Below are 13142 nucleotides of genomic sequence, written 5' to 3' on the forward strand. Positions count from 1 at the left end.
AAAAAAAAAAAAAAAAAAAAAAAAAAAAGCAGTAATAGCAAACACTTATCAAGGGCTTCCTATAAATATGCCAAACTCTGTGCTAAGCACTTTTAAATGCTTTGTCTCATTTAGTTCTCAAAATGAACCTGCGGGGTAGGTCCTAAAAAATTAGCTCCATTTTACAGAGGTCATGTGATAAGTGGAAGAGCCAGATTTAAGCCAGGCCCATCTGTGTCCCAGGCCTGTGTCCTGCACTGCCCCACCTCGGGGCCTGCCCACCCCCACCCCCGATGTGTAGGAAGAGCTCACAAGGGCAAAAGTGATGTCTCCCTTGGGAGAGCTTGCCTTGAAAAAGCAGCTGCTTTATATCCCAAAGGCAGGACTGGCTTTCCAGCCCAAGGCAAGGCCACTAATGTGGGAGGCTGCAGACCCATGGGTGTGGGCCCTCCTGGCAGCCCCTTTGCACAGCAGAGTCCACATTGGCTGCACATTCAGAGCTGGCTGGAGGGCACTGAAAATACACAGTGACAGTCACAATGGGTGGGACCAGGGAATGTGGATTTTTTTTTTTTTTTTTTTTTTTTTTTGCAGGAGGGGAGACAGAGTCTTGCTCTGTCACCCAGGCTGGAGTTCAGTGTCACGATCTTAGCTCGCTGCAACCTCCACCTCCTGGGTTCAAGTGATTTTCCTGCCTCAGCTTCCTGAGTAGCTGGGATTACGGGCACCCACCACCATGCCTGGCTAGTTTTTGTATTTTTGGTAGAGATGGGTTTTCACTATGTTGGCCAGGCTGGTCTTGAACTCCTGACCTCAAGTGATCTGCCCACCTTGGTCTCCCAAAGTGCTGGGATTACAGTTGTGAGCCACTGCGCCTGGCTTCATCTGGATTTTAACAAACTCACTAGAAGATTCTGATTCAAGTGGCCTTGTCTGTATTTGGCAGCTCTTTGTCCTGTCACTTCCTGTTCCCAAACCTTCCTGGCACCCCACTGGTTACAAAATAATGTCCTCAGCCTGGAGTTCAGAGCCCTCCCACCAGCGTCATCTCCCCCACATACTTCACCACCAAAGTCACCATTACCTGATCTCATCAGACCCTGCCAGCCTTGGGCCCTTTGCTTAGGGTGAGCCTCCATCTAGAGGGGCTTCTGGAGTCAGAGAGACTGGGCTCAAATCTGGACATTTTCACCTACTAGCCAGAGGCAAGTCACTTTACCTCCCTGAGCCTTGATTTCTCTCATTTGTAAGATGGGCAGAAAGCCACTTGCCTGGCAGGCCACGGCACAGATTCCATTAGGTGATTGATAGCAAGAAGGCCAGGAACACGGAGGCAGCAGCCCATGGCAGCGATGAGAGCTATGACTCACCTCCTCTGTGCCTCTCACAGCCATCCCTTCCGGACAAGAGATGGAAAGGCAGGTGGAAATTTGACATGTGTGAACATATAGAGGTAGTGGCATTGTGGGTCAGTTTTTCCTTTCGTTTTGGTTTTGAGTAGTGGTGTGATAAGTGACAATTTGCTACAGGTGAACCCTTTCTAGTTCTTCAAAACCCAGTAGAGGTGTTCCCTCTCCCAGAAACCTCATGCTAGGGCCAGACTTCCCTTTTCTTCCTCTAGGCTTATGGCATCCTTGACTTGTGCCTGGGTGTGGCAGGTGGCCTCTAGGTTCCTGGAGAAGCTGAGGAACCCCTCCACTGAGGGCCCACAGCTGATCCGTGGTGCGTCACCTCTACTGCCCCAGTGCACAGCACCCATCCAGGCATGGCTCAAGTGTCCAGGAAATACTTGGTTAACTGAATGTAAGTGCTTTTGAAACTGTTCTGACACCCCCCACCCACTCCCCAAGGTACCGATTTGTTATTGTAGGGTCTTCTAGTTTCAGGTGCTTCTAGAGCTTGTTTATTAAGGTAGGATCTGCCCAGAAGTTGGCAGTTTCCTCCAAGTTTCATCAGGGGTTCACTTTCCCTCTTTCTCTCTCTCCTCTTGCAACCCTTTCTTCTTAACCCCCAACATCTACAGCTACAATGGGTGTCTGGCAAGTGGGGACAAGGGCCGCAGGCGAAGCCGCCTGGCACTGAGCCGCCGTCCGCATGCCAATGGAGTGAAGCCAGACGTCCTGCACCACATCTCCACGCCGCTCGTCTCCAAGGCAAGCAACTGACCCGTAGACCTGAGGTCCTGCCCTCCCTGCCCAAGGCCCAGGTCTTTGGCTTTCCAGGTCCTACCTGCCCACAGCCCCCCACCTTAACAGGAGAGCCCACTTTGTGTCATCACTCACTGCGTATTGGGCCACCCGAGAATGGTGATGAAAAATCCTTTGCAGTGTGCACAGTTCTTTACAGTTTGCAAAATGTTTCCTTAACAACCAGACCTTTCTGAACCTTGGCTGCCTCTAAGATGGTGCTGCTTATTTCCATCCAATGGAAATGGGTGGAAATGAGCTGCACCATCTTAGAGGCAGCCAGGGTTCAGAGAGTGGGAGGTGACAGTCATACTGCAATGGTAAAGGAAAAAACCTTTGGCTTTAGAGGATTTGGGTTAGAATTCAGCCTCTGATATTTCCAGCTGTGTGCCTTTAGGGCAGTTTCTCTGTGACCTGCAGTTCCTTCAACTCTAAAATGGAACGATAACCCCATTCTTTTTTTTTTTTTTTTTTTTTTTAGAGACGGAATCTCATTCTGTCACCCAGGCTGGAGTGCAGTGGTGCAATCTCGGCTCACTGCAATCTCTGCCTCCTGGGTTCACACCATTCTCCTGCCTCAGCCTCCCGAGTAGCTGGGACTACAGGTGTGCATCACCATGCCCAGCTAATTTTTTTTTTTTTTTTTTTTTTTTGTATTTTTAGTAGAGACGGGGTTTCGCTATGTTGGCCAGGCTGGTCTTGAACTCCTGACCTCAAATGATCTGCCCACCTCGGCCTCCCAAAGTGCTGGGATTACAGGCGTGAGCCACTGTGCCCGGCCTGATAACCCCATTCTTAAGGTGACTGTAGGGCTTAAATCATGTGACACACCCGCTGCACTGTCCACCCTCTGCAAAGGATGGAGCTGCCCCTTTCTGGAGAGTGGCTGCTGGGCCTTGAGCTCCAGCTGCTGGCTCCAGGCTTACACTTATCATAGCTGCACACCCTGGCAAGTGACTTTTTTCTCCCCCCAGGCACTGAGTAACCGTGGTCAGCACAGCATCTCGTACACGCTGTCCCGGAGCCACTCGGTCATAGTGGAGTATACACATGATAGTGACACAGACATGTTCCAGGTATGCTCAGGCCTCTCCACACACCTCCTGGCCACCAGGCCTCTAGGCTCTGCAAGCATTTCAGGTGAGGCTACAGGATGGGAGGCCATGGGAAAGTTGCTTCCCTCCAGACGAGGAAGCAGGATGTCCCAGTGTGGGCTGTTGACTGCAGAGTCACACAGCAAGTCAGTGGCTGTATCAAGGATCAAACTCAAGACTCCTAGACTGTGGGAGTTGACACAGCTCAGGGGTTCAGATGTGAGAGGCCTAATGCCTGTGTTCAGATTTTGGCTCCATCACTTACCACTGGGTGACTTTGGGGAAGCATCACTTAAGTTCTGTGGGCCTTGGTTTACTCATCTGTAAAATGGGGCCCATAATAGTACCCACCCCACAGGAAGATTAACTTAGGCATTGCATATAAAATGTTTAGCATGGTGGCTGGCATATGGCAAATAGTTACTCAGAAGTTGCTATCTGCTGCTAACATTTGACCACCCTCTTATAATTCTATCAGCAAATCAACTTGTATTTATTGGATGGGGTGATCCCTAGTGCTGTGGGGGCAACAGAGAAGGAGAAGCTGCTCCAGGCCATGGCTTCTTGGACTTGGAGACCCCACCTGGGAGCCTAGAAGGTCTAAGGAGTTGGTGCTGCCCCCTTCTCAGGGCCTGGCAGCCTCCTTTTTTGGTGACCTTGCATACAGAGCAGCTGCCAGAACTCTGGGTGGGGAGGCCTATGACAGTCCCCTATACACATGCGGTCGCTGCTTGCTTTCCCTGTCCTCACAGATCGGCCGCTCCACAGAGAACATGATTGACTTTGTGGTAACAGACACGTCCCCTGGAGGAGGGGCTGCCGAGGGCCCTTCCGCCCAGAGCACCATCTCCCGCTACGCCTGCCGCATCCTCTGTGACCGCCGGCCGCCCTATACTGCCCGCATCTATGCAGCTGGCTTCGACGCCTCTAGCAACATCTTCCTTGGAGTGAGTGAGCCCCAGGAAGGGACCAACTCTTCATCTGTGAGGCAAGGGGTAGGCTTGGGAGGTGCAGCATCTTGATGTGATGAACCAGCCCACAGTAATCCACATGATGGTCCTGGTAGGGCTTAGCAACCCCAGCTAACTGATGAGCAAAGTGAGGCCCAGAGAGACGCTTAAGACATGCAGCTTCAATGCCAGTCCTCTCTGGGCCACCTCTGAACTTGAGGGTAGGGGGGCAGTGCCTCTGGCACGTAGCCTGCTGGGGGACCCCTGGGGGATGTGATCTGATCCCTTATGTGGTCCCAGGAGCGGGCGGCCAAATGGCGGACCCCAGATGGCCTGATGGATGGACTGACCACCAATGGAGTTCTGGTGATGCACCCGGCGGGCGGCTTCTCCGAGGACTCAGCCCCAGGTGTCTGGCGGGAGATCTCGGTCTGTGGGAATGTGTACACGTTGCGGGACAGCCGCTCAGCCCAGCAGCGGGGCAAGCTGGTAGGTGGCCTGCTCTATTCCCCACCCTCATCCTTGCCAGGCCCTCACAAGCTGCCTATCCCCCTGCCCAAGCCAGGAGATGATCTCTAGTCCTTCTGCCCCAGGGAGCCCCAACAGGCTCCATGTTGGGGAATCCCAGGCCCAGGGAGTTCTTAGCATGTGCCACAGACAGGCAGACAGACCAGGGTCCCCAAGCATAGTGTGCATACCACTGGAGGTCCAGGGGGTGATGTGATCAAGGCACACACAGACATACTGTGCAGTCCCAGGTGGCTTCAAGGCTTCTGGCAGCTTAAAAAAAAAAATCACACCTTCTTATGAGAGTATGAGAGTGATACTGGCCCATGTGTGAGCAGTTTATAGCCTAAAGTGTTGGCAGTTTGTAGCATGTCTGTCACATTCAGACAGGTTTAACCCTGTTCTCTCTCAGGAGGAAAGGGTCCTTACAGTAGTTCTGACACAGGTGTTAGTGGCAACTCCTTGTGCAGATCAGAGAGCTGAGGTTAGAGAGCCCAGAGTGAGTCCTAGAGAGAGGCAGGGGCTGCCCAAGGTCACATGGCCATGCTCCTCAAATGGGCCATGCGTTGCTCTTCAGGCATGAGCACATTGGCCAAGGAGATGCAAAACCTCAGAGAAAAGCATGGCTTTTCTTTCCAGAGCGTCAACTCTGTGGGGAGGTCTGGGGAAGCATTGTTTGGTAAAATGATGCATGTGAATGTTTTACAAGCCTACTCTTCTTAAGCAGTATTTGCCATGCACTGTTCTAAGTTTTTACACTGAATGATTCATTTATTTTTTTTTATTTTTTTTTTGAGATGGAGTCTCACTCTGTCACCCAGGCTGGAGTGCAATGGCATAATCTCAGCTCACTGCAACCTCCACCTCCTGGGTTCAAGGGATCCTCCTGCCTCAGCCTCCCAAGTAGCTAGGACTACAGGCATGAGCCACCACACGCGGCTAACTTTTTGTATTTTTAGTAGACATGGAGTTTCACCATGTTGGCCAGGCTGGTCTGGAACTCCTGACCTCAGGTGATCCACCCGCCTCAACCTCCTAAAGTGCTGGGATTACAGGCGTGAGCTACCGCGCCAGGCCTCATTGATTCATTTAATCTTCACGAGAACCACTTGAGATGCCAGAAGGTGCAGTCCATCTTGAGGATGAGGAAACCGAGATGGAGAGAGGTTAAGTTACTTGACCAGGGACAAAGTTAGTCAATGGTAAGGACAGAATTCAGCCTGGGCAGCCTAGCTCCTGAGTTTTTGCTTTTAACTGTAACTACTGGGATAGCTGCTTTGAGCTAAGTACCCAGCATTCCTTGTTAGAGGCCTTTCCTGCCTCTGTCAGGAGGGCACTTCAGAAAACATCTTATTTTAGAAAAACCCTGTCTGGGTCCAGACTTCCTGATTAGACAGATGGAGAAACCAAGGCCCATGCCCCGCTGGGAGGGGGGGTCAGCATGTGCCTGGGGTGCACCTGCCCGCCCGCTTGGCCTCCCAGCCTGCCTTGCCCCTCTGCCCTGCCTGCCCTGCCAGCCAGGGTGTCCTCTCCAGGGAGGCTCCGTGGGATGGACCCGTGGCTCGGCCGGGGCCTCTTGGGCAGTAAGGCCCTTCTACTGCCTCTGGCAGGTGGAAAACGAGTCCAACGTGCTGCAGGACGGCTCTCTCATCGACCTGTGTGGGGCCACACTGCTGTGGCGCACACCGGCGGGGCTGCTGCGGGCTCCCACACTGAAGCAACTGGAGGCCCAGCGGCAGGAGGCAAATGCAGCGCGGCCCCAGTGCCCCGTGGGCCTCAGCACTCTGGCCTTCCCCAGCCCAGCCCGTGGCCGCACAGCACCCGACAAACAGCAGCCCTGGGTCTACGTCCGCTGCGGGCACGTCCATGGCTACCACGGCTGGGGCTGCCGGCGGGAGCGGGGCCCCCAGGAGCGCGAATGTCCTCTCTGCCGCCTGGTGGGGCCTTATGTGCCTCTATGGCTTGGCCAGGAGGCCGGCCTCTGCCTGGACCCTGGGCCGCCTAGCCATGCCTTTGCACCTTGCGGCCACGTCTGCTCTGAGAAGACTGCCCGCTACTGGGCCCAGACACCACTGCCCCACGGCACCCATGCTTTCCATGCCGCCTGCCCCTTTTGCGGGGCCTGGCTTACTGGCGAGCATGGCTGCGTCCGCCTCATTTTCCAGGGCCCGCTGGATTAGGCTCCCTGGGGCCCCCTGCTGCTGTGCCCACCTGCCCACCCAGGTCCCCACCTCCTGCAGCCCAGAGGGAGCTCTGCATGTGGGACACTCCCTGCTGGCACAGCCACACCAGATGGACATGTTGGACGGGCTGTGCCCTTCCCCCCAACTGTGGCCCCCCAAGGAGGTCCCCAAGATCTGCACCCCAGTCATGCTGATGGGCCTTCAGAACCACCTCTGTCCTGGGTCGATGGAGGAAAGCCCAGCCCCATGGCCTTGCCCTTCCTGGGGCATCCCACATCGTGCCGCTGACACTGTGTGCCCCTGGGGGAGTGAAGGGGCCAGGGGCCCCTGACCCCTAGCTTAGGCTGGCTATGCCCTGAGCCTGCCAACCCAGTTTCAGACACTCATCCTTCCTGCTGCCACCCTGGGTTCCTCTATAAACTTCGCTGCTCAGCTGCCCCCACAAGTCCCATGTGCCCCGCATGCGTGTAATGCCTCCAGCCCCCAAGTGAGTAGTGGGTGGGTGGCAGGCTGGGCCCAGCATTTGCTGACAGCCACTATGGGCTGGACTCTGTGCTAAGTGGTCTCTGGGGACACAGAGGCAATCAGACCTGGTTCCCCGCCTGGCGGAGTTCACAGTCTAGTGGAGGACAGACTGTTACCAAATGGCAACACGCTTCATGTGTGCTAGGATCAGAGTACGAATCGGGCTGTGGCAGGCCTCACTGGTAATGGAAAAGTGAGGGAGGCTTCACGGAGGAGTTGTCGTAGGAGCTCAGCCTCGATGGCTGCTCGGAACCCTCGGGGTCCACAAGATGGGAAGCGTGCTCTATGCAGAAGGGAGGGCCTGTGCGTAGGCTCAGGTGTCAGTTAGCCAGGAATCCAGGGACAGTGTCAGGGTGGCTGGAGCATGGACTGCTGGGGGACAGAGAAGGGGGTGGAGCAAAAGGTTGGGACCATGTGACCAGGGAAGATGCTGGATGGAGGATTCTGAACCTCATTTGTGGATGGTCAGGAGTCAACAAAGGGAGGAGAGAGGACTCACTGGTCAAGAGTGTGTCGGCTGTGACACAAGGGCCATCATCCCTGAATGCCCACCACGTGCCCCGCACTGTGCTGATGATGATAATAATAACTACGTCCATTGAGCACTCTCCAGACACCTGGCTCTGCTTCTTGGAGGTTTTGTTATTTAATCCTCACAGTAACCCAAGAAGGGAGGTGTTGCCATTTGTGTCTCTGAGGAGATGAGGGCAGATGCACCAAGTCACACAACTAGAAAGTGGCCAAGTCAGGATTTGAATCCACAGCTGCTCCACTCCATCACAGTGTTGCTTTCCTTCAACAGAGGTGGGGGTGAACCGAGCAGGGTTTTGGATACTGGATTGGTGGACACCCACCTGCTTTGTGCCTAGCCCTGTGCAGGGTCCCTGCAGTGGGCAAGGCCCTGCCTCTTGCAGCCCAAGGTCTGCAGAGGGACCTACCCATGCTTGTTGGAAGTTGACCCCCACACCTGTGCTGGCCATCTGTACCCCAGGCTAGGATGCAATGGGCTATCAGCCAGGCTGGAAGTGTTCGGAGGAGTGAGAACCAGGGGCTCTAGAAGGCCCAGGGAGGACCTGGAGCCTGAGCCAAGTCTTGAATGGCAGAGCATCTCCAGAGGCAGGGAGGAGTTGGGAGGACAGCCAAGGTGAGGGGAACAGCATGGCATGGCAGGGAACATGCCTAGTGTGGAGGGGGGCAAGCAAAAAGGAATGGGGGTAGGGAAGGTTGCTGAGGCCTGGTGGGCCTTGATTGCCATGGAAGCCAAGCCTGAACTGGATTCCTGTTCATCCTGGCCACAGGTGGGCGTGTTGCTGGGGTTGCCCCAGACCATTCCTGGGGAGAGCAAGCCAGGAAGATAGGTAGACGGCTGTTCTGGAGACGAAGAGAAGGCTCTGAGTATAGGCCTGACCTGGGCATCGTCCCCAGTAGATGGCAGAGCCTAGGGGAGTACAGATTCCAAGGGGAGGGATGGACCTGCCCAAGGTCACACTGCTGGTTGGGACCAGGGAGATCAGACCTGGGCTATTGAGAAGACAGATGGCACCCGCATGTTATGAGGAGGAGGGTGTGGTCAGATTCTTGCTTCCAGAGCATGGCACTGCTGCAGTGGGGACGGAGGGGAGGGTGGGGATGCTGCAGGAGGTGTGGGAGCATTCCAACTTCTCTCCCCTCAACATACAACACGTAACACTCAAAATCCAACTCAGAATTTCAAGTTCTCTCTTCTGATCCTGTTGGGAACCAGGCAGGGGAAAATTTTTTTTTGAGACCGAGTCTTGCTCTGTCGCCCAGGTTGGAGTGCAGTGGCGTGATCTCGGCTCACTGCAAGCTCCGCCTCCCAAGTTCACGCCATTCTCCTGCCTCAGCCTCCCGAGTAGCTGGGACTACAGGCGCCTGCCACCACGCCTGGCTAATTTTTTGTATTTTAGTAGAGATGGGGTTTCACCGTGTTAGCCAAGATGGTCTCGATCTCCTGACCTCATGATCCGCCCACCTCGGCCTCCCAAAGTGCTGGGATTACAGGCTTGAGCCACCACGCCTGGCCGAGGCAGGGGAACATTCTGATCCCATTTCCAGTGGGGAACCTCAGACCCTAGGAGGAGAGACCAGCAAAGGGCACCACCGTAGATGCTGGGGAGGACTCAGAGGTATTGGTGGATGGGGTCACACAGCCCTGGTCTTGTCCCAGCTCTGCCTTTGCCAGCTCTTAGAGCCTCAGCTTCCTCAATGCTAAAGGGGATAACAGTCGCTACCTCACCAGGTGGTTGTGACTATATGGAGGGCACCTGTAACACAGTTGATTCGTGTTGCTCCTCACCGACCCCTTTTTCATTCCCATGGGGAACAGCCAAGGCTGGGAAGTTATGACTCCAGTGATAGACTGCTCCATGTGAGTGACTGTGTGTGTGTATCTGTGTGTTGGGGTCAGGGACACCTGAACTATGTGGTGTTATAGGAGTCAGTGAACCTCTTAGCCTCAGTTTCCCTATCTGTACAATGGGTAAAGTGATGATACCTCAGGATTTTTGCAAGAATTAAATGATGTCCTCCATGCCAAACTGGTAGCAAGGGACCTCAGGACATGCTCATGTTATCTGTGATCATAAAAATGTGATCACGTGGCTTGGTTGGGGGTTCCGAGAGTACTGGGATCTTTTCCTTGCCTGAGCTGTCCCCTGCTGGCAGTGGACAGCACTACCTCCCTTATCTGAGTACATTTCAACTTCACCTGTCAGCCAACTTTATACCCATTTTAAAGACAATGAAAATGGAGGCACAGGAAAGAAGAGGGGTGACTTTCCTGAGGACACTGACCAACTGGTTGAACTCCTTCATATAACAAGTCATCATCAAAGCTAACAGCTTGTTAACACTTGTGTCAAGCAGGGCCTTGGGCACCTTTGCGGGTGAGAAACTGGTGTCTATGGTAAGCAGACGCTGCCTGGCCTAGACATGGGCGTGGCAAGGAGACTGTGTGGGATTTCAGTACCCAAACGCCCCTCACCCTGCGCAACTATAGGGAGCGGCACTGCAGCCAACACATCACAACTTACAATATCCCTTGAATTGGATTCAATTATTAGCCTGGTTTTCCGGTTCATAAAGCCAAGACTCCCAGACAACCTCGCTCCACCCCCAGTCTGACCCTGGGCCCTCACCGCTACTCCCCACTAGGCCTAGGCCCTTCCACATGCCCCACCCAGACCGTGGTTTTGTGAGTCCGTCCAGACCTGTAAAAGTGGACTGCAGGCCCGCCTCTGCTCTGGACTCCCTTTCGGGGCTGCCGGAGGCTTTCTCATCCATCAGGCATTTGACAAGCCCCAGGAAACTGCCAGCCTGTTTGTGCTAAGGAAACTGAGGCTCGGGAATGTTTAGCAGCTACTTCCAGGCCCGTGGCGGGTGGGTGGTAGTACAGTGAAGCACTCGAGGCGCTTCTCCGCGCCCCAACACGGGTGAGACCACCTCAGCCCTGGCGCGAGCCCACTCGACCGTAGCCTCGATTCCCGGCACCGAGAGCTTTGCAACTTCCAAGTCTCCACTCCCAGGCCCCGAGTCCCGAGAGTCAGGGGGAGCCACATTACTCCTATTGTGTAGGTTCCCACCTGCAAGAGTTAGGTCGGGGCCTCTGGGGTGAAACCCCAAAGGAAAGCGGGATCAGGACTGGGGGAGGGGGATCGGGACTGGGGGAGGAGGATTCCCAAGTCCCTGACACCTGCGCCAGGTCGGCCTGGGCTTAGTGACCTCGTCAGTCCCGTTTGCCAGGACTAGGCCGCGGCCAGGCTGGGCACAGAGGTACCCGGTCCGGCGCGTGTGGGGCCTGCAGACAAAAGGCCGAGCCCGCAGGGCCAATCCGCGCACCACCGCGTAGCGACTGGGGGCGGGAGCCGGAGAGCCGAGAATAGATGCGTCTCGGCGCATCTATTGGCTGGTATTGACGCCCATCCAGACCCCGAGGCCAGGCAGTTGGCCAAGGGGGGCGGGGTTTGCAGAGCCCCAATGAATGGGGGAGCCGGAAGCAGGAAGTGAGTTTGCGAACGGAGCAGCTGCTGCAGGTGAGGCGCGGCGCCTGGGTTTTGGGGATCCCAGTGTCATCCCGGGGGACCAAGGCGAATCTGTACTGAGCGCAAAATAATTCCCTTTCTGCCCACTCTCCAGTACCTCCTCCAAATTCACCCCGCCCTCGAGGCTAAGGAGCACGCTGGGGAGCAAAGAGTTAACAGCCCATTCCGAATCTTGAGGCTGTGCTATTGGGGCGGAGCTTCTGGAGTCCGGGGCTGGGCGGGGAGGCTGGAAACTCTGTCCTAGCCGGGAAGGGGCGTGGCGGGGAGAATGCCCCGGGTTGGGGAATCCCCGGGTTCCAACGGGGCTGTCAGACTTTCAGTAAATTGTTGGCCTTTCCAAGCCTCAGTTTCCCTATCTGTAAAATGGGTTTTCTTCTGGTTGTAACTTCCGGTTGTAACTTCTGTGGCTTCCCTGGCGGAGCACAGGGAGAGAGTAGGAGAATGGAGGGCCGAGGAAAGGCGGTTAGAGGGATGAGAATGGGACAGGTGCAAGGAAAATCATTTATTGCTGTGAATATTTTCCGTCCAGGCGACCTCATCTGATTAGCGCACCCACCTGGTAATACTGAGGTTATTCCCTCTTTTACAGAGGAGGCAACGGAGGTGCAGAAAAGTAAAGCAATGGAAGTCTGGGGCCGAGTCCTGGGTAAAGGCCGAGCCTTTCCAGCTGGCGGCCTGGAACTTTATCCTTGTGAGCCCAGTGGAAAGTGTGAAGAATTCTGAACAAAGGCCAGGCGCAGCACCTGTAATCTCAGCACTTGGGAGGCTGAGGCAAGCGGATCGCTTGAGGCCAGGAGTTCAAGACCATCCTGGACAAAATGGCGAGACCCCCACCCCCGGCTCTACCAAAAATGCAAAAAATTAGCTGGGCGTGGTGATGCACGCCTGTAGTCCCAGCTATTTTGGAGGCTGAGGCAGGAGAATCACTTGAAGTCGGGAGGCGGAGGTTACTGTGAGTCAGGATCATGCCACTGCACTTCAGCCTGGGCAACAAAGTGAGACTCCATCTCAATAAAAGAATACTGAACAAGGAAGCAGGGAGGGGCCTGGGCTGGGAGCCTAGAGATGAGGATCTCTGCTGCTGATGTCTCCATTGTGGGATTAGGCAAGGCTCTGAGCCTCGGTTTCCCCATCTGTAATACTAGGTAGTTAGGCCAATCTATTTTTTTTTGAGATGGAGTCTCACTCTGTCGCCCAGGCTGGAGTGCAATGGTACGAGGCTCACTGCAGCCTCCACCTCCTGGGTTCAAGTGATTCTCCTGCCTCAGCCTTCCCAGTAGCTGAGATTACAGGCGCCCGCCACCACGCCTGGCTAATTTTTGTATTTTTAGTAGAGAGGAGGTTTCACCACATTGGTCAGGCTGGTCTTGAACTCTTGACCTCAGGTGATCCACCCACCTCGGCCTCCCAAAGTGCTAGGATTACACGTGTGAGCCTCCTTACCTGACCTTAGAATCAATCTTTACCGTTTAGGGACTACAGGCCAAATATGGTCCACCAGTGTATTTTGTGACCCCTTGGGTGAGTCATCTGACCTCTGAGCCTCAGTTAGCATATCTGGTGAATGGGTACAATAGTATTCCCTTCCATGTGGGCTTTTGGGAGTATTAAATGAGATTATAAGAGTTCAGAGCCAGGTATGCAATTGGTATGGGGT

The 13142-nt window shown here is 54.7% G+C and overlaps 1 protein-coding gene across 2 annotated transcripts; it reads left to right on the plus strand.

Moving 5' to 3' along the window:
* The first annotated feature begins 1603 nt into the window (after window positions 1-1603).
* Window positions 1604-8044, plus strand: PELI3 (pellino E3 ubiquitin protein ligase family member 3). 2 transcript variants are annotated; one of them, XM_017857224.1, is made up of 6 exons: window positions 1604-1782; window positions 2003-2132; window positions 3140-3241; window positions 4012-4206; window positions 4510-4698; window positions 6327-8038. In XM_017857224.1, exons 3-6 carry the CDS (start codon window positions 3233-3235, stop codon window positions 6894-6896), a joined length of 963 nt encoding a protein of 320 aa, XP_017712713.1. In that variant the 5' UTR covers window positions 1604-1782; window positions 2003-2132; window positions 3140-3232; the 3' UTR covers window positions 6897-8038. The 2 variants fall into 2 exon arrangements, with proteins under 2 accessions (XP_017712713.1, XP_017712714.1); XM_017857225.1 differs by lacking the exon at window positions 1604-1782 and having other exon boundaries at window positions 2002-2132; window positions 6327-8044.
* Window positions 8045-13142: the final 5098 nt, after the last annotated feature.

The sequence above is a fragment of the Rhinopithecus bieti genome, unplaced genomic scaffold (assembly GCF_001698545.2).
Source record: "Rhinopithecus bieti isolate Rb0 unplaced genomic scaffold, ASM169854v2 scaffold_44159, whole genome shotgun sequence".
Taxonomy (NCBI): Eukaryota; Metazoa; Chordata; class Mammalia; order Primates; family Cercopithecidae; genus Rhinopithecus; species Rhinopithecus bieti.